The sequence below is a fragment of the Pagrus pagrus genome, assembly GCF_965226575.1.
Source record: "Pagrus pagrus genome assembly, chromosome: 5".
NCBI lineage: Eukaryota > Metazoa > Chordata > Actinopteri > Spariformes > Sparidae > Pagrus > Pagrus pagrus.
The window spans coordinates 15,999,941-16,020,559 of NC_140189.1; the positions used below are offsets into that span (position 1 = coordinate 15,999,941).

Here is a 20,619-nt window from a genome sequence, read left to right on the forward strand (position 1 = left end):
CTGAACGAAACTTTGTGGAAATTAGCGGAATGTTATTTTATATTTTCACTTAAGGTAACAGCAAAACTAATTAATTAGAACAAGCTCAAATCTGCTGCTAAAGTATGCCAAAATAAATATTTACTACATTCCAGTTTAGACCTTTGAATATGAGTGTCATTTCACCTCCAACATGAGGGACTTCAGATGCTCCAGCAACATCTGCCTCCTCAGGTAGGATGTAAACACTGATTTCCACGCCTAATTTTTGACACTGCTCCAATAAATTTGTTGTTAAGTAACTGAAACACAATGTCAAACACAATGTCAAACACAATGTCAAAGGGGGCAGACATGTGTGACAGTTGTGACTTTAATAAGCAGCATCACTTTGTTTAAAATCTGCAATAAATCTGCGGATGTGTCTTCAGAATTCTGCAGGCGTCGAGTCCGTGTGGGCACGCTTTGTTCCCAGCTAATAGATAATTTGAATATATGTTTAATATGAGTGCACAATTGAACATTAACACAGAAGGACTGCGTGTGATACAGTTAGAACCAGGATGTAAATATCCATTTCTTTCCTCTCCTTCAATTCTCACAAAAGAACAAACCAGGAACACAGCGGAGGGCACAGAGCTTGCAGGCACGTGGCACCTTTTTTTATGTATTTTCTCCCCTTTTCCTCTCCTGTCTCATCTTTCTTCTCCTGCTCTTCTCCCTCCAAATGATCTTGTCATTTTCAGCCTCATTATGAGACCTGACCTCGCAGCCTGGACAGCCTCTGAGAGAGCTCGTCCTGATAACGACACAAAACAGGTACAACAGTAAGGTAACATGACGAGCCACCAACGAAGATCCAGCCGATTTGAATTGTGCTGTTCTTAGAAACAGTTCAGGCAGTCCAGAATTTTGAGACAAATATTTTCCTCTTCAAGTGTGTCAGTTTTAAAACAGTACTACTTAAGTACTAGTTGCTAAGAACTTGCAAAACATAGAAACCCCCTTTTTTGGTTCAGATTGTGCCTCAAGTCAGGAATAAAAACATTTGTAAATCAGGCAGTTTGGGTATTTGTATTTACAGTAAAGATTGTCAATCAACCGTTGCAGGCTCGAGAGCTGAAGGTTTGTAGTTATGTCCTTCACAAACAGCGGCTGTGGTCGGCTTGAATTATGTTGGATACAATGCATTCCACTGGTGAGTTGTCATAATGGAAAACATATCAAAACTTCTTCAGGAACAGCTCAAACACTTCCTGCCACGCAATCCACCTTTCCGCTGTCGATCTACATGATGTCAACGTTCTAAACAGTCGTTGTTTAGGTAAAAAAAGGCTGAAAATACTGTGTCGTGGCGCTGTATCAATCTCAGTGACACTCCGCAGCCTGTCTTTGAGCCATTTTTAAAACAGTGATTGTTTTGAATAAGTGGGGCGCAGTGGAGAAATGCACTGAGCTGCAGGAGAGTTCTCATGAGTTTCTGTGGATATTTAAATGTTTTTGTTCGTTATGGAAACTCGTCAATACACACTATGCGTGACTCCAGCTGACCACAGCCGCTGTTCCAAACAAATGTCCTCAATCGTACAGGAGGTGACTGTTTCACTGGTGTATCACTTTAACTTTCCATGTGGGTGACACAACTTGATGTGTACCAATGAATCTGCCAAAAGTCAACAAGGATAATGTGTGAATTCTTTTTCTGGGAAGTAAAACACCAAAAATAGTGTCAGAATAACAATAAGAGTGGATGAGTTACCTGCTCTGATGATGCAACAGACGAAGCCAGTGAGTTAGACTGGCCTGGGGGGAGCTCCAGGTTAAGATCCAACCTAAAAAAAACCCACACAGGAACAGTTTTGTTATAATTTCTTCTTGGTTGCTTCACTCTTACAGAAAATCAACAAAACGGGGGATATTAAAGTCACTCTGACCACAAAGAGACAGCTTCTTTAAAATTGTTGAATTCATCTTAATTGGCTTTTTGTATAAACAGTGAAAGAGGTTTGTTCCAAGATTTTTTCATGAAAGTCATTTAAATAAAGCTTTTAGTACAAATTATTCTGTGCGGCTTACTTACCGAAGGTTAATGTGTCTATTTTAACAAGAAGACGTGTGTTATTAATTCACTGCATTTCTATTAATCCTTCATCAATGCTTTTGTTTTTACTGTTTAAGTTTTCAAACTGTTTAAAGATATAGGTCATACTCACCCTGCTTCATCAGCCATCTCATGCAACAGCATATCCACTTCATTCTAGGGACCAAGCAAATAATGTTATAATAATGTTATAATAGTTATTACTCAGGGTAAAGGTGCAATATTTAAGAATCGGCCAACTGTTGAAATCAAAGTCATACTGTAGCTGCTGTTAGCTAGTAGGTTCAGCTAACCGTGCAGCTAGTGGCTGTATTAGCTCAAATTCATGCTCCAAACTAATGGGGGGCAGCATATCACCAATTAGTTGACTCTGTCTGAACTGGGAGCTCTAAGCATCGGCGGAGTCTCGGTGTAGTTCACGATTGGACTACTACCTCTTGAGGCACATTACAAAGTGGCTAGGTGCTAGCTGGTTAGCATTCAAACGTCAATAGATATCTAACACAACACACAGACGTCTTTGACAAAACATGAAAAAACTGTTATTTCTTCACTTTCTGTTGATAATGATAATGGTTTTTTTTTTGAATGATTTAAACTAAAATTATTACATATTGCACCTTTAAGACTGTCTACATATATAAACACAGGAGCATAGTTTCCCATGGTTGTAAGAGGACAGCACTTATTACCTGTGGTGTTGTCAGAGTGGTGGTGCTGCTCATTGTGTCTTCCATCTGAGCCGTCTGCACGTCAAGAGTTTCAAATTGGTTTTCAAACTTGTCCATTAACGCAGAGATCTGTAGAGAAGGACAGACACAGAAAACAACATTTCAAAAATCTTACGGATCAATTTTTTGCTTGATTTTGTTAGTCCGTCTGCATTCATGTTTGCTTTTTACCTTTTCCAAGTTCATGCTTTTCAGCGTAGCATCCATAGATTTGACCACTCCAGACATGGATTTAGATACCTGGACAAAAAACAACACAATAAAGTGTTGAAGCCTCTGTAGTCTTCTGATACTTGTACTGGTGTAATTATTTGTGATTCAAAACAGGATCAGTGCAGTTAAAATCAGACAGGGAGACAGCTCTAATCATGGCAAAACCTAAAGTGTTGTATCCTGATTCTTCCACTAGGTGTCACTTGACACTGTCATGAGTACCTCTCATAACTTATATTTAAAGGATGACATTCACTGAGAATTAATCTTGTTAGGACCAACCTACCAATAGTTGACTAAATATGTATAAAGGGGTTTATTATCAACACTATTGTGTTAATGTTTTATGAGACAGGCAGCATTATTATAACAACACACAAGCTCCAAGAGGTGTTTTTCAGCAACACCGCCTCACACTGTGCTTCCATTTCTAAAGACACTATTAAGTTCTATTCCATGAAATAATGACTGTCCTTTCCTGAACCTGAATTAAAGCAATTTAAAGAGGCTGTTACTCTCACAAGAGCGACAAGCTAAAAGCCTAAGTCTGAAGCACATCTAATGACACTGTGTAATTGGCAGCTTTTTGTTTGCTTGTCTGCTAGTCTTTTTTGCTCACTCTCACTCCCTCCATCGCCTTTATGTGGGACTTTTGACTGAGTGGATCTTACCCAGAGACTACTTTGCTTTTTTTTTTTTAACCCTGATATGGTGACACTCTGCAGCTCTTCACATTCTGAAATAAGACATTTTAAAAGTGTTCATCATGTACACTTTGAAAACTACATGCACAGTTAAATGTCTGGTAAATATACATACCCATATTTACCACAGTGGTATAACACATTTATACCAGAGTAACTACGACCTGGTGAAAGCTTTCTACATCTTTGTCAGTGAATACGGGAGGGGTTAGGTTATCAAAAGTGTCAATACTTTGATTCCTTTTTGATACCACGTGTTTAAAATATGATATCCGCATTTCGACGGTATGGAACGTACCGAAAATAGAGAAAAAACAGATCTACAATCAGATTTTCAACAAGGACTACAGATATTATTACAAATGTGTTTGCTAAGTTTGGCGACTTATTTTGTGCCAGCACTCTGTTTGCAGGTTGTAAACTAAAAAAAAAAAAAAAAAGAATACAAATATGTATCCTATTTTGTGTGCCCAGGACTAGTTTTCTTTATGCCATGGTATTAAAAGGGTTATCAAGTATTGTTTGTTTTATACCAGTACTGTATCAGAGTTAAAAATGATGGTATTGTGATGACCTCAACAGGCCATCATTCTAAAGATATCTACCAAGAAGGTGGGAAGTGGTTGGGTTAATATAGTGACGGCTACTGGGTCTGCTGTTTCTCGGAAATTACCACGGGGTGCCACTATGGCTGAGGGGTTAAGATGGTGAGCATGGACTGCAATGTCCCCACTTTGAATCCAGCAGGGACCTTTGTTGTCCACCTCTCACCCTCATTTCTTTTCATCTCTTTCTACTGTTAAAATCTGATTTAGGCAAAAAATGAACAAATAAAACTAACAATAAAAAAATATGTTGGTTAAAAGAGTATCTTGAAAAATAGATGTGTGTCTGCAGTAAATATGTTTGGCATGTTTGTCACTGGTTGTCCTACTTGCTTTACCTAGCATCAGAAAGCAAGACCTGCAGTCCTGACCTGGTTCATGGTGACAGCAGTCTGGACCCTGGAGGCCACAGCATCCACACGTGCACTCATCCTCAAGAAGTTAATGGACTGATGCTTCTGACGGATGGCATTCTCTGCATGGATCCTGGCTGCCTCCATATTTCCCTTCTGAACAGCCTGAGGCACAAATAAAAGAGACTTACAACCACAAACATTATACAGACTATAGCTGTATTATAACCCAGCCTTTTCCTAAATCCTGGTCTCTTGTATATTCTCAATTTAACAAGCCAACCTGTTTCACTTTAGTCTTCTCTGCCTTTTCTTCTTTGTCACATTTCTTGGAGTTGCGCTGTAGTTCCTTGGCAGCAAACTTGAGGTTGAACAAGTGTTCTGTATGGCCAGTCAAGGGATGGCTTATTTTAGGAACAGTACTATATTGGCATTATAAAATATATACCGAGTATAAACTGAAGCACCCAAAGGGACAGAGCTAACTCAACCTGAAATATTGTAAATAAAACAAATATTTTTCATAAACAAGTGAAAATGGAACCAAAGAGTGATGAAATTCGTTAGCAGCTAACTAGCTAGCTGAGCATCGTTTTCCTCTATCAGTGAATGACTGGGCAGAAGTTACAAGCTAATGCATGTCAGGACTAGCTACCAAACTGAGCTTACATTGGACCAGCTGCTGCTACTGCTAGGTCTACCGTTATGTACTACATGTTAGACAACACAATGAAGGATACTCTCCATGTTCGACATGATAACGGTCTCTTTCTGAGACAAAATAAATCCCAGTCTGCTTTCACACAGCTACACAGTAGCATCCAGCCACACACTATTGTTTGTTTTGATTTTTTTCAAGCTAGCGCACGTTCGTCTCTGCGGCGAGGCGAGAGGCTTCACCTGTGCGTACTTCCGCATTCGCTTGAAAAGCGGTTAAGCAGAATAGCAGCCTCGCATTCATATTCATAGTCAAACGACTTTCTCATGATTGCTGAAAAATGTTATTTTCCTTCGAGGGAGCTTTTCTAATTGATTATGTGGATTATATCTTTGTAAAAGGCTAAATGTTGAAAATGACTGTTCTGACGTGCGCATGCGCAGCACAGTGACGTTGAAGCAGCACTGATTTCACAAATTTGGCTTCATAATTTAACGGTTTTGTAATTATTTTACCTATATACCTATATATCTATGGGCTTATTATAAATACATAACACATATTAGACAAATGTGCGACATGATTTTCTCGTCCCTACTGGATAAATACATCGATTCTCCGGACCGCTGCCTGATCCCATACACATGTGGGCAGACCATCACTTATTAACTATCTTGACTTCTCTTGATCCCTGACTACAACAGCTACTTCTGTCCTCCTTTCATCTTCGTCACACGGTCACGATTTTTGCACGGCGTGCTCGCGCCTCCTACGTCACGACTGTTCGAGGAGTGGACGGGCACGCGTGTCCAAAGCAGACAAGTTCCATCAAGGCTAAAAATAGTTTGTACCCGGTATCGGTAGGTTGTGGTACACGTCTGATGACGTCATTTGTGCTTTTTTGGTGAGGGAGTAAATTGACCTTTTCTACTGAGCCGCTCGCTGTTTGCCTTAACGCGTTCATTCATGTTTCTGTCACTTTATTTCCGGTGCATCAGCGCGTGTGTAACATCTGTAAACGATTATTGTTGTATAGAGAATGGGAGGCTAGTCTGGACGGGTTAGCTGCTAGTTAAAAGATGGGACAGCTAAACGGCGAGAACATGCAAAACGAGGAGAAACAGGATTATCGGTTTTCTAGGGAGAGGGAGGAAAAAAAAGGATTCCGGTGTGTGCGTGCACAGGCCAGCCGACGGTGGCTGGGGTTGGGGCGGTGGGGGGATTAACGGCTGGGTCAGGGGGAGGGAGCAGCATGGATGACTCATACTGTATCTGCTGATAGTCCGTATGGACTCAGTATGAGATATAATATAATGATGCGTGAGAAGTGTTTCAAAAAAACAAAAACAAACAAAACATAGCTTGTAACCTACACGTTCAGCCGGATGTTAGCAGGGTCCTCCGAGGTTGACTCCTCGAGGTTTAAGCTAGCTGCATAACCCAAACATAGAAGTCATGGCTTAAAATCCATCTTAACACACGAGAGCAGGCATAATAAACTTTTTTCTTTATCCAGCTAGCTCACTTAGGTTATACTAGTGAGTCTGTTCAGCCATTCATTCAGGGAGTAGGCCTAAAATGTAGGCTACGTGCTTTAGCTAAGGTTCCCACTTTTTAGCTTTTTTTGTTTGTTTGTTTTATTTTTTTTAGAATTTAGCTCGTAAACTTTTTATTTTGAAGTCGAACACAAGTGCAGGCACACATTAGCACTATATTGCACCTGTTAACCCACCGACACGACACAAACACACACAACTCCACCATCACTGTTGTCACCGTAGACTGCTGCACACACACACACACACACACACACACACACACACACACACACACTCCCCAGTCATAACTGAATGACGGCAGGTCGCTATGGAAACTGCGTTACGCTCCGGGCGGCCGGAGGAGAAAACAAGAGCGCGAGGACTCGTTTCAGTCTTCGTTTCAGCACCACGCGAGCTCCTGGACAGCGCCCGGATGAACTCGCGCACAGACTCGAGCCCCACATGCCTCAGAAGGGACAGAGCAGCATCAGCAGCGAGCCTCGCCTGGGAGGGTAGGGACTTGGAAAGCAAAACAAACCCACGTAGAAGAAGAGACACACACTCCCCGGACCTGAAGCTCGGTGGATACTCCTCGAGGTTTATTCCTACAGGAGACAGTCGCTCCCTCAAATGCCACAGCAACAGGTAAGACCCTCCAGCTCTGTAAAGTTATCTCACCCACTTTTTTTCTTTCTTTTTCCCCCCCTCTTGGCTTTAATGTGTGTTTTATTTTTTAATCCTGGCACTCATAAGTGCATTTGCCCTTTATCCTGCCAGGCACTTAATTGCGGTTAATTACCCTCACCTGGTATCTCAGGAGTAAGTAAGTGCGTGATTAGACGATCAGAGTGAAGAGCGGCAGGGCAGAGAGAAATTCAGCAGGGCTCTGGATCAGGTCCAGTATATGTTTTTAGGTAGGGATGGACTGTGAAACATCACAGAAGGTACAACTATAACATCCAGTTGGTGGTTAATTTATGAGGAAACAACTTTCACTATTTTTAGAGAAAGTATTGTCAAGGAAAGTTGAGCAGCGACATTTTAATGACCCTATATTTTATATATATTTTAACCAAATCTCTGGTGAATATTGCGATTCTATTTTGCAGACTAGTACAACCATCACTGAGTTGTTTAACTGTAGTTCATGTGATCATATGTGTTCAAGTGAATGGAAAAGGAAAAGAAAACAAAATAATATTTAGGTATATTTATAAGATCACTGTATATTTTTAAAAAGTCTGAGACACAGGGCTACTCAGATTTCTATCCACGTGACAGAATTATCCCCCCCTCCCCCCATACTATTGTATATCATTTATACTGAAGATGACACCCTAAGCTTACAGAGCATGATTGTTTGTGTTTGTGTTGTCTATATCACACCCTCTGTTTTGTTGGGTTTTAAATGGCCATAGATTATGTGCGAGCTGAGCCGATACGCCTGGATGAGTCACTCAGGCTGCAAGTTTGCAGAAGAGTGCGAAAGGGGAGGGGGAGATACAGGGGCTAGCTGGAAAACAGTCCCGCAGTGCCTCTCTGCCTCCTGAACACATTGTTTCTTTGTTTATATGATCTCTGTCAACATCTGGAAACTGTATTTGTCGCCTCTGGATGAATATTACTTATTTGCAAGTTGTAGTTTGTCTCGTTAAAGCGGGGCTCAGACAGATGTCTCATTCTCAGCAGTTTCTTTTTATGAGCTTTGTGTTCTCAGATTCAACTTCTTTGTCCTCTGGTAAGCACCCTCATTTCTTTTTGAATGAGCAGAGGGGTTGCCTTTTGTAGCTTTCCAGATGCTATGAAGTAAAGTGCTGTTCTTTATTGTTTGTTGAAATATGTGCAACATCAATTACATTTACAAACACTCCCTATAATAGATTGTTTGTGGTTGCTACAGACTATAGCCCTCTGATGTCTGGCAAACTGCTACCAGAAAGCATCCCATTACTGCTCATTAGTATCCCAATGTTTACCCTGCTAGTATTGACAAATCATAGCAATCAGCAGCATTCAGCTGCAACACTGAGTGACATCTATTGATTAAAGCAAACAAAAGATCATAATGGGCTGCTATGAACCACAGTTGCACACTCAACCACAAGCACTCACTCCCTGAAACACTTTGATGCACACCCACAATCACACACTCAATCACATAACAGAGACTCCTCTGACTGACTTGGTTAGGCAAATGTTGCGTGGTCTATTGGAAAAATATGTCCAGTTTGTAGAGACTGACTGACGGAGTCTGGATGCAGTGCGCTGAACTGCCAGGAGGATTACACATGTGAAAGCCAAACAAAGATAATTGGCTGATATTAAATCCCACTTTGTTCCAATTTGTGCTACAGTTTACAAAGGTGTTATATAAAAGCTTGTGTGCACTCACATGAGTGTGTGTGGGAGTCATTGTTTGTAATGTATACACATGCTGCACACACGGACACAAAAACAGATGTGTGTCTTTAATTAGTGACGTTGGTGTGATTAATGCAGTCTGCTGGTGATGACTCATTCGGCTTAACCCTTGCTCCTCTGGTGGAAACAATCAATAAACAAAAGATTATTGATCTTTTGTTTATTAATAAGATTATTATTATTATCATTATTATTATTATTATTATTATTATTATTATTATTATTATTATTATCTTACACAGTATTTGAGTTTTAAGTACATTTTTATTATTATTCTGTGTATTGCTTTTAAAATAACTGAGGTATTGTATCTGACTGAGATGGAGTGAAAATAAGGGACTAATTGTTGTGATAAAAACCCCGGGTGGTAAATACTATAATGTGTTTCAGATTCTGTGATTCCAGTCAAACAACCTCTCTTAATTTGTTGTGATCTGGTTGAGCAGTGGAAGAATATTTATGCAAAGCCCATCTATGTTGATCGCTCCATGTGTCATCTTGTCAACACAGCAGTTACATTAGCATTGTGGAAAAGCTGTCAGCCAAGCTGTGACTTGCAGACAGCAGACTGGCAGGGAGTGTGCATGTGAGCGTGAGTGAGTGCTAAGTGTGTGTGTGTGTGTGTGTGTGTGTGTGTGTGTGTGTGAGAGAGACGGAGAGAGCGCAAGAGTTAAACACGTAGCACATTTTGTTGGGGAGTCGAAATAAACTCTGATTGTCGTTCCTCCGTCCCTCCCTTCAGGGCAGCAGCATGTCTGAAACCAAATCCAGTCAGAGGTTCCACAGCCTGAACACTGAGCAGGTGGAGGTTCTCCATCAGGTTTTGTCGGAAGTGGTTCCGATCCACGGCCGTGGGAACTTTCCTACGTTGGAGCTGCGTCCTCGAGACATCATCATAGCTGTGCGGGCCAGGCTGCAGAAGCAGGGAATCGCAGTGAGAGATGTTCGTCTGAACGGCTCCACGGCCAGCCACGTCCTCGTCCGAGACAACGGGACAAGCTACAAGGACCTGGACATCATCTTTGGAGTCGAGTTGCCCAGTCAGGAGGAGTTCCAGGTATGAAAAGGAAGGAAGTTAATGTAATAAGTGCTGATGGGATTCAATCCCCTACAATAAAAGCATTAATTCTGCTGTATGTGCAACACCGAATCTCTACTACCTCTAGGGTGTTGCAGTATTTATTTTTGAGATGCCATATTGGTAATAACGGTGTTGCAATCCCACCCATAATTTGATTGTAGAACATTTAAACATAAGGTTGAATCAATAGTACAGGTTTTAATATTTTTAATTGCGTTATACAAAACACTAAACCACGAGGGCATCATGATATTCACTTTATTCATAGCAAAATTGCAGTCATTAATTGTAGCTGCCATGTTGTTGAACTGTTCTCCTCCCAGGTGATCAAGGAGTCAGTGCTGGGCTGCTTGCTGGAGTGCCTGCCTGCCGCGGTCAACAGGGAGCGGATCAGCAGCGCGACAATGAAGGAGGCCTACGTCCAGAAAATGGTCAAGGTCTTTAATGAGCACGACCGCTGGAGCCTCATCTCACTCTCAAACAACAGCGGCAAAAACCTGGAGCTCAAATTTGTGAGCGTGCTGAGGCGGCAGTTTGAGTTCAGCGTCGACTCCTTCCAGATCATTCTGGATCGTCTTCTTGAGTCCTACATGCAGCAGGAACCACAGCACAAAAATAATACTGTTGATCTTAAGGACCAGCCTGAAGAGAATCAGAGTAAAGACTCTTCCTCTCTGCTCAAACAGGCCACTGCTCCAGAAACAGAGAAGTCTTCTGGTAGAGACTTATCCAGCAAAGAGGGGGATCAGATCAGCCAGACACAACAGAAAGATGAGGCGCATGAAAATGAGTCCCAGACAGAACTCTCACAACAAACACAACATTCAAACCAGACAGAACACTCCACAGTTGAAGAAGAAGACAAAGAGAAAACACCCGCAGAGTTGAAAGAAGTTTCAGAATACACAGAAAAAATCAATGAGACAGACTCCTCTGACCAGACATCTCTCAACCTTTTGTCAGAAAAGAAACAAACCTCTGAGGAAGACGAACCACCAACTCAGATTGAACTCAGACAGGAGCCGGAGCTCACAGACAAAATCGAGGTAGAACAGTCACAGCAAAGCCCGTCCTGTGATGGCCAACAACCAGCACATTCAAACCACAAAGAACTATCTGACCACACAAACCCCCCCGATGAACAGAATGAAGTCACGGAGCAGATGGGACAGTCTGAGCCGCCAGAAACCTCAAACAAAACCCAGACAGAGTCTCTGAACCTGACAGAAGAACAGCGCAGTACAGACTTCTCTAAGTGTTTCAGTGATGATCAGAGAAGCATTGAGGAAGATGAAACACAACATGTGTCTGCTCCAGACATGAGCACATGTTCACATGCAAAGGACGAGGCGCAGTTAGCAGATGAAAGAAAAGTAGAAGCAGAGACAGCGAAGCAAGTAGAGAGGGAAAACGATACAGATACAAGTGAAGCGACAGAAGAGATTTTAGCTTCAGAAGCAAAAAACATAGACACACAGGGTATTGATTGTTCCTGCTCCACCTCTTCCATATCTCTTACACTTCACAACAAACAGCCTACTGGCACACAGGATACACTGGAGATTCACAGCACACTACACACAGATAACTCAGATAAAACACCTAACACACTTGACGCTGTCAGCCCTCCAGATACTCAGGATATTTTACCTGCACCACCCAGCCTTGTTTCTGATAAAAAGACCTCCTCTTGTAAGGCCTCAGAGAGACTATCTCACATGGTGGTGCTCAAACACTCCTCTCCCAAACCCCCACGGAGAATGTGCAGGAAGGTTACCTCCAGTCATTACCCCAGTCCAGCCTCTGAAAACGAATCTGGCATAGTGTTTTGTCTAGATCCAAACCCCTGCCCCAGCCCTGAACCTGAGATGGCCTTCAACCCAAAGCCAACATCTCCCAGTTCAGACCCTACAACTGCCCCGACAACCAGTGTCACTACTAAAACAGACCCAGAACCTGAACCCAACCCAACCAGTAATCTAGCTCCAAACCAAGACCTTACCTCAGCTCCTGATCCAGCCCCTGATATAATCGCCACCCCTGATGCAGATCCCACATCTGCTTTACCTCAAGAGCCATCGTCCCCTGAGCTAAACACAGAGAGTTCATGTGAGATGAGTATTCAGAGCCTGAAAGAGACACCATCTACACATATGGCTTTTGATGAGCCAAGCCAGTCCCCCCCTATAGAAACTGTCCCTGCACCCAAACAATCAGAGTCTCTTGACTCAGTGGACATGTTAGTTTCACACACTGATACGTCCAGCTCAGACATCCAAGAACCTGTACATACCTCAGAAGTTGAGCTCAGCGATGATGATGAAAACGGAGAACTACGGACCAAAAGCATTGACTTGAATCAGCTAAACGGCAGCCCACAAGAGACCACACTTAGTTCACCCTCTTCTTCCCACTGTGTCACGCCTCCCGCTTCCTGTCTCACCCCTCCCGTGCTCAGTCTTTCCCCTCCCTGCTTCACTCCCTCGCCTCCCAGCCTCAGCCCTCCCCCATGTCTGACCCCTCACTGCCTCTCATCTCAGATGCTGAGTATTGTCAGCCCTGCTACCAGCCTCAGCTCTCCACCCCTGAGTATCAGCCCTACCTCTTCCTGTCTCAGCTCACCTCCTTACCTGACCCCCCCTATGCTTAGCCTCAGTCCTCCTCCACTCTCTCTAACCCCCCCTTCCCCCTGCCTCAGCCCGCCCCTCCTCTGCCTCACTCCACCGGTGGAGTCAGAGGACCTCGTACCTCAGGTATCTTCAGACATGGAGCCTTTGATACTGAACAGAGACAGTGAGGAACAGATTAAAGAGTCCTCCCGTCAGCCAGGAATTCCTCTCCTACAGTTGGAGGATAAAAAGGAACAAGATTATATCTCATCGTTGCCTCAGGTTGCAGAGCCTGTTTCTTTTCCAATCACAATCCCGAGCTCCACCTCACCTGTGCTGCCTCCGTCTCAGTCAGAAGGCCCAGAGGAATCGGCCCCCCCAAAAGCCGATGAGGCATCCAGCTCTGTGCCTGAGAACAAAGAGGTCCCTAAGGTAACCGCAGACGTGACTGAGCAGAGCAACGATCCTCAGGCATCTGGCTCGGTCCCTGCTGTCGAAGTCCTGGCAGAAAGCATGTATGGTGACTTTGAGGCAGCCATGGACCACCTGCGCTACCGCCTAATCGCAACCAGGAACCCTGAGGAGATTCGAGGCGGTGGCTTGTTAAAATACAGCAACCTGTTGGTCAGGGACTACCGACCAGCCAGCGAGACTCAAATAAAGACACTTGAGCGCTATATGTGCTCGCGCTTTTTCATTGATTTCCCTGACGTGCAGGAGCAGCAGAGGAAGATCCTGTCCTACTTGAAGAACCACTTTATTGGCGAGGAGAGAAGCAAGTACCAGTACCTGATGACACTGCGTCGCGTGGTCGACGACAGCACAGTGTGTCTGATGGGACACGAGAGGCGTCAGACTCTGAACATGATCACAGTGCTGGCACTGAAGGTTCTAGGAGAGCAGAACATTATCCCCAACACAGACCATGTGACATGCTTCTACCAGCCTGCCCCGTACCTTGCCGAGCACAGTGCCCCCTATTTAGCAGAACCCAGCTACTGCAGCTACTACATACCCCAAGGGGGATCAACTCTGCTTTACCAACCGTACCCCTTACACCTGCACACACAAACTGGACTCGTCTGACACACACAAACATACTCATGATTATACAAAACACACAGTCAAGCACGGGGAAGGTGCTTGCCATGAAGGAAGAGCTGGAGAATGGAAATATAATCCAGGGATAAACTGTTTGGTCTATAATAGACCTATGGGGGTGGGATTGAGTGGGTTTTTACAGTAAACTCCCAGAGCACTCTGTATGGTTCTAACATGATTATATTTAATTAACTGGGCTTTGTGGGAAAAATAATAATTCTTCCGATATTGTTAAAATTCCAGAAAATGCTGTATGCACTGCATGAGTCATAGCCCTTTGGTCTCCCCAGGAAACCAACTGTGCTGTTGACATTCACAGCCACTCACGGGCACACACACACACATACATACGCGCACACAGACACACACACACACACACACACACACACACACACACACACACACACACACACACACACACACACACACAAACACAAACACACTTCCAGGTTCTTGAATTCTTGTACACTCTTTTCATGTTCTTACTGTGTCGTTCTTAATGGGTTTGTTCAGAATGTGGACCTTGCCTGTGGTTGATATATTGTGCATGGATAAATTAGGACTGTTCTCTCACTGCCAAATACTGTGTGACTACTATGCTTCTTAAACAGTTTAATGTAACTTTGTTAATCCTTTACTGAAGGGGTGTATTCTGAAAAAATACCAAGGGGGCAAGTCTACCAGTGTGTACAGTACTTTGATTAGAACACACACGTGCATGCACAAGACATAGAAACAAATACATACAAACAGACATACAGTATACTGTATACACACAAAATTAGACATGCATGAGTAGCTAAATATATATCCTGAAGTCAAGGCAAAGGCTTTTAATTTAATAAAAATTGATCTATTTTTGCAAGACTTTCCAAGATAATACTCAGTGGTAAACAGACTGGTTAGTTCCTACAGAAAAATGCCTTTGCAATAGACTGTACAGCGTATTGATTACAGTATATCGTGTGCGGATACACTGCATTGTTTTCAGGTAAATTGTGTTAAGATGTAGTGCTTGATTCCTTTCCCTTGTGGAGTCCTTTCTGTAATCATGTGAAGTACTGTACCATCTAGTGTTGATTTATTTAATGCTTAAGTTTACTCTGTGGAGGTGGCCAGGTTATAACCATCTTTGGGTCATCTCTAAACATGGCAGATCGCAGATCTGTCTCAAGCAAAGGAATTACATCCGAACCCTGTGTGACTCCGCATGAATCAGCATCCTCTAATTCAGTCAGAATCAACATGAAACAAGATCGAATCCACCTCAAACCTGTTTGAATCTAAGTTCAAAGCCGTGCAACAGCAACTATGACCAAAGATGGTTTGGTAGGGAAAATCAAGTGCCTAAATGTGAGACATCATCGGCATGTCTTTATCTCACTGCACTGGGGGTGTTAATGGGGTGGGCCTGGGGCTGGGTTGGGTGTGTGTTCAGTTGTTGACCCCTGTTATTGCTGCCTGTTTTGATGTCTTCTTTAATGTAGTCCTTTGTTGTAGATTATTCATGTACATTTTGATAAAAAAATAAAGGGGAAACTCAACAAACTGTGAGATGTGAGAAAAAATGAATTCTTTAAAGAGAAACAGAATTCCAACACCTCTTTTTTCTTGTCTTTTTTGCTCCATTCTCATTCACACTCTTCTCCCCCCAATGACATGCTGCACAGCTTACGTATCCTTACCATGATTACGTACTGCAATGATCCACTTAAGCGTGACCATCAAAGCACGATGGTGCCCAGGAGAGCGACCCAGAGCTGTGAAATTCTGTCTGTGTGAGGCCTCTTATTGCAAATCACCTGTCCTTTAGATGTGTTTGGACTGGAATGACGCACGGTCTACGCAACACAGCAGGCTCAACAATGTGTAAATGTGAGCAGAATATGGTTTGCGAGGTGTGAGACTGACGGGGGAGAGGCGGGGGCCAGTGTGGGGGAATATATGTGCAGAGGCGGCATCAGGTGGTCCCCTTCTCAATCTAGTAATTGAGGAGACATCCAGTATAATGAAACAACAGGGCTCACTCCTTACTCCCTCATTGCCTCCCGCCTCCCTCCCGGGGGGAAAAGGAGCATCTCTTTCCAGGGGGGGGGCTCATGTGTAATGGCAGGCAGTAGCTCTGTCACACACCATCTATTTACACACACTATAGACTTGCACTTGTGCGTGCAAGGTCGCAAACATGTGGCTCTCTGGGAGAGAAGAAGCGAGCGTGTGATCTAATAGGTTCTGTATCAGCGTCTCACAGACCTCTGAGCCACTCTTGTCCACTCGGGGTTTCCATAGAGACAGAGACAGGTGGGCGCAGAGAGCATGACGAAAGACAGGGAAGACCCACACAGCAAATGAGGGGGCGAGAGATGAAAACAGGCAAAAAGCAAAAGGAGGTGGGTGAAAGTGAAAGAGAAAGATAGTGGACGTGTAGATGGATGGATTAGAAAATAGAGTTGAGGGGGAGACAGAAAGTGAAGGACAGAGAGAGGGAGGGTGAGGTTACAGATAAAGCGTGAGGAGAAGGGGAGGCGATGGGGAGAGAGCGTGGGAGGATGTCAGGCCTTCAGTCACAGGGGAGTCACTGTGAGGTGGCTTCAGTGACGACAGCCGGGATGTTAAGGCAGGAACACATGCACATACACAGCTGCACGCACATCAAATTTCCTAATGGCCTGCCCACCCGTCCACCCTCAGCAAACAGTTTCAAACTGAGGCGAAAAGAGAATACATCACCCACACATCTGTCTCTCTGTGACTATCTCCTCGGTATCATTTTATAATCTCTCCTACAGGTTTGACAGCTTTCACAAACTATTTAAAGGTTTTTTATGTATCAGAGAAGGAATGGTTTGAGGGCACGTGCAGCCTCTGCAGTCTAAATAAAAACAAAAAATTGTAAGAGGCTTAAGGCATGAAACACATCGCTCTATCTACAGTGTGAATCGAGATAATTGTGGCTGCTGCCACAATTTATCCGAATCTCCCTTCAGCTTGTCATCCAAATGAATTCCTCTAACTTTATGTCGATTAGCAGCCCCTTTAAAGTCTCACGTGGGAGCAGCATTGATTGAATGCCATGATAGTCACCACTGAACCTGCTATTATAAAACACTCACTGAAACCATAATCACTTGTGAGGGTTTTACGCTCCTTTGCAGACAGGATTGCTGTTTCTGTGACTGATGAACAGCAGGTACTAAAACGGATCTGTAGTATTCACCATTCATAATTCTGTTTCATTCACTACAGCCTCCCCCTCACCCCCCTTAGCCCGCAGCACCCACGTCCTCTATCTTCCCCCTGCCCCTCCCCACCCACTGCGTGCCTCCCACCCACCTGCTTCCTTGACTGCTATGACTCAGTCTTCCAGCTGAGGGTACAAGAGGATAAAAACCTGGATGAAAAACAGCCAAGAAAACCATTTTACTCAAAGAAATAGAGCAATTGGCAAGGAAAGTGGCTGCTGCATCTTAAGTTTGATGCACACACACACACACACACACACACACACACACATACATACACACACACACACACACCTACAGTCCTCCCTCATCAGAAACACACACACACTCACCGCCCCCACATTGAAATTGATGCACTCTGACTTTATCCACTAATTCATCCTTAACAGCAAAAAAAAAATGGGAAGGCAGTGAGGAGTGTGTCAAAAATAGTTTTTCATTTCTCTAGATAGAAGTGTGTGTCGTCACGACTCTGTGACATAGACGGATGATTTCTTAAAGGCGAACCTGCCAAATGCACGCCATACATGGAGTGTGAATCAGAAAACCTTGAGGAATCAAACCTGTCGATCACATCGCTTTGTTATTCCACGTGTGACTTCAACCCATCTGTGCTGTTTTTCTGGCTCATCATTACTTTAACTCCTCGTCATCGAACTAAAATATAGCAGGAGAAGATAATGTTTCATGAATGGTGTCTGTGCCTCCTGTCTGCATGTCTCTCACGCATCAAATCCATTCAGAAACCTTACTTCATTAATTATGCAAACTAAATGCAGCATAATGGATCGTAATGTTAGCCATGTGACAAAGGCACCAGCTTACATAACAGGTGATCGATCAGGCGGACAAAAAGGCAGATTTACAACAGAGTGAGGGTTTTCATTTACTGAGAAAGGCCGCACAGCTGCACATGCAGCTGGCTGGTGTTCAAGTTTACCAATTATTTTACCTCACACAGCAGCCCATGTGCCACGAGTTGCTGCACATAAATCATCGCAGCGCTCTCGGCTTGGGCTTGAGTCTTCGAAATCATTGGCAGAAAGCTGGCGTTACAAACTGCAGGTAAAGAGTTTGAAAGATGATGTTTACCACATATTTAAATCAAAGATGTTATACAGTTGCATTATTCGGCCTCTGCTTGAGGAAATGCTGCTAGATTGTGGATGTGTCTGTGCAGGATGGTGTCACAGTTTGGATCTTTGGTTAGTTATATCCTGTTTTATTTTGTAGTTCATATGCTTGTTTCATGTTTTACTTTCCACATCCTGCCTTTGTCTGTTTTCCTTCCATTTTTCCTGCTCACCTGTGTTCCATTAGTTTGTCACTCCTGTGTACCTAATCCTGTGTTTCCCCCTCACTCTTTGTTGGTTTGTCTGTGTCTCCTGCGTCTCCTGCGCCTGTTTCCTGGTCTTCATGCGTCTTCCACATTGTCCGTGGCTTCTGTTTTGTCCTCAGTTTTGAATTTCTCTCAAGTTTTTTCCTTGGACTTTCCTTTGCCCGCCTTTTGCTGTTTGCATTTTTGATTTTGGACTTTGCACATCAGCTTATCCTTAAAGCTCAGTCCAAAGGATGTGACTTTATGCACATCCTCCAGTGCTTCGTCAGTAGCTAAAGTTAGTTTAGAGTCTGCAAACATAAACTAACAATGTTCTACAGGTCCCCTTTAAATGCAATGTCTATGTATTACAAGCCAAACTTGTAAAACATATGTTACGCTTATAAAGTGCCACTTTCTTCTCCCATCAATCCTCTCAGAACCCCCAAAACGTATCTTGTGAACCTTTGGAAGAGCCCCAAACACTACAGGTTTGGGACTAATCGGACATGAACATTACAAACTGCTCACATATGGCCAATAAGAAAAGTGGTTCATACACGCAAATCACGACAAATTATGCCCCTTTAAAACATCTCAAGCTGATAATACTCTGTTTACTGTTTTATTATTATGGATAACTGTGTATTTTAAAATGTCATATTGGTACTTCAGTGGTAGTAAAGTCCAATGTCTGGGTATCTCTTCCATCACTTTCGTTATAAACAATAACCTTCTCTGACTCCAGGGCCTATAATCGTATGAATGATGCCATTTTCTGATTAATACTTCTACTAATGCCTGTGACAGAATTGTGTTACAGGAATGAGAGTTTGACATCATCGGCAGGTCAGAGATGAGACTCAGATCTGCGTGTCTGTGTTGTGTGTGCGTATGCTCATGTCTGTTTTTGGTTGGGGTGGGTCTGTTTGTGTGTGCTGATGTTTATGCCTGTGATCCGTGGCACTGCTGCTGTTTGCAGTGAAGCATGTATTAGCATGGGACTGGAAGAGGAGGGGAGTGTCTCACTGTGTGTGCAGTTGTGTGTGTGTGTGTGTCTGTGTGTGTGTCTGTGTGTGTGTCTACACTGATTGACGTCACAGACGCCCACTCATTTCCATCTTGTCTGCGTGTGCGGAGAGAATAGATCCCCATCTGCATCCAGCTCTTTTCCCCCCTGCATGCCTCTCCTCTCCTCTCCTCTCCTCTCCTCTCCTCTCCTCTCCCAGCCCCCTCTCTCTTTTTTCTCCCTCACCTCTTGGTACTTTCTCTTCCTCTCCTTCTCACCCCTGCCTCTTCCCATTCACTCGGCTCTTTGTACATCCCACCCCCGTGGAGTGCAGCCAGCCCCGCAGATAAACAAGACAGTCGAACACAAACAGTTTAAGACAGCCAGACAGCAACATCCTCTCAGAGTAGCATATGAGAGAGCCTTGCCACTAAACATCTGCTCACTTCAAGCATCACTAAGGTCCGGTCTGCAGGGAGGACATTGGACTCAGGCTTTTTTCACACAAAATGTCAGTGTGTACCTGTTGGTAACTTGTGTGCGCTCATATAATCCTCCTGTGTGTGTGTGTGTAAACATGTGCAAAAGTGTGACGTCCTTTCCACAACAAATGCTCATCCACATTCACACACTGGTATCCCTGGTGACGACAGGACATCATTTAAATCACTTCCTCGTAAAAGGTCATCCTCATCCTTTACGCAGAGAATTTCCTCCCCCTTCTTACTACACACGCCAACGCACACAGGAAAGGTGTGTCTTTGTGTGTGTGTGTGTGTGTGTGTGCGAGCCCCCCCCCTGACCAGAGTGATGTGGACAGTGGCTGTGAATGGATGAGTGTGGGGAGGAGACAGCGGCTGGAAATGCGTGGGATGACAGAATAGGATGTGCACATGTTTAAAAAGGGAAATGGGGCTATTTTAGTCAACATATCATAACCCATCAGAGAGTTAGAG

At 43.6% G+C, this 20,619-nt stretch overlaps 2 protein-coding genes across 2 annotated transcripts; one reads left to right on the forward strand and one right to left on the reverse strand.

Moving 5' to 3' along the window:
• Positions 1–718: 718 nt before the first annotated feature.
• LOC311257030 (charged multivesicular body protein 1B1-like) lies at positions 719–5,567 on the reverse strand. Its single transcript, XM_084352475.1, has 8 exons — positions 5,427–5,567; positions 4,970–5,067; positions 4,705–4,851; positions 2,983–3,051; positions 2,773–2,880; positions 2,193–2,236; positions 1,739–1,811; positions 719–778 (listed from the first exon to the last, which is right to left on the reverse strand). The coding sequence occupies exons 1-8, from the start codon at positions 5,440–5,442 to the stop codon at positions 731–733; spliced, it is 603 nt and encodes a 200-aa protein (XP_084208601.1). The 5' UTR covers positions 5,443–5,567; the 3' UTR covers positions 719–730.
• A 1,039-nt stretch (positions 5,568–6,606) lies between these two features.
• tent5d (terminal nucleotidyltransferase 5D) lies at positions 6,607–15,678 on the forward strand. The gene is made up of 3 exons (XM_084353846.1): positions 6,607–7,527; positions 10,046–10,360; positions 10,708–15,678. The coding sequence occupies exons 1-3, from the start codon at positions 7,513–7,515 to the stop codon at positions 14,077–14,079; spliced, it is 3,702 nt and encodes a 1,233-aa protein (XP_084209972.1). The 5' UTR covers positions 6,607–7,512; the 3' UTR covers positions 14,080–15,678.
• The last annotated feature ends 4,941 nt before the right edge of the window (positions 15,679–20,619 follow it).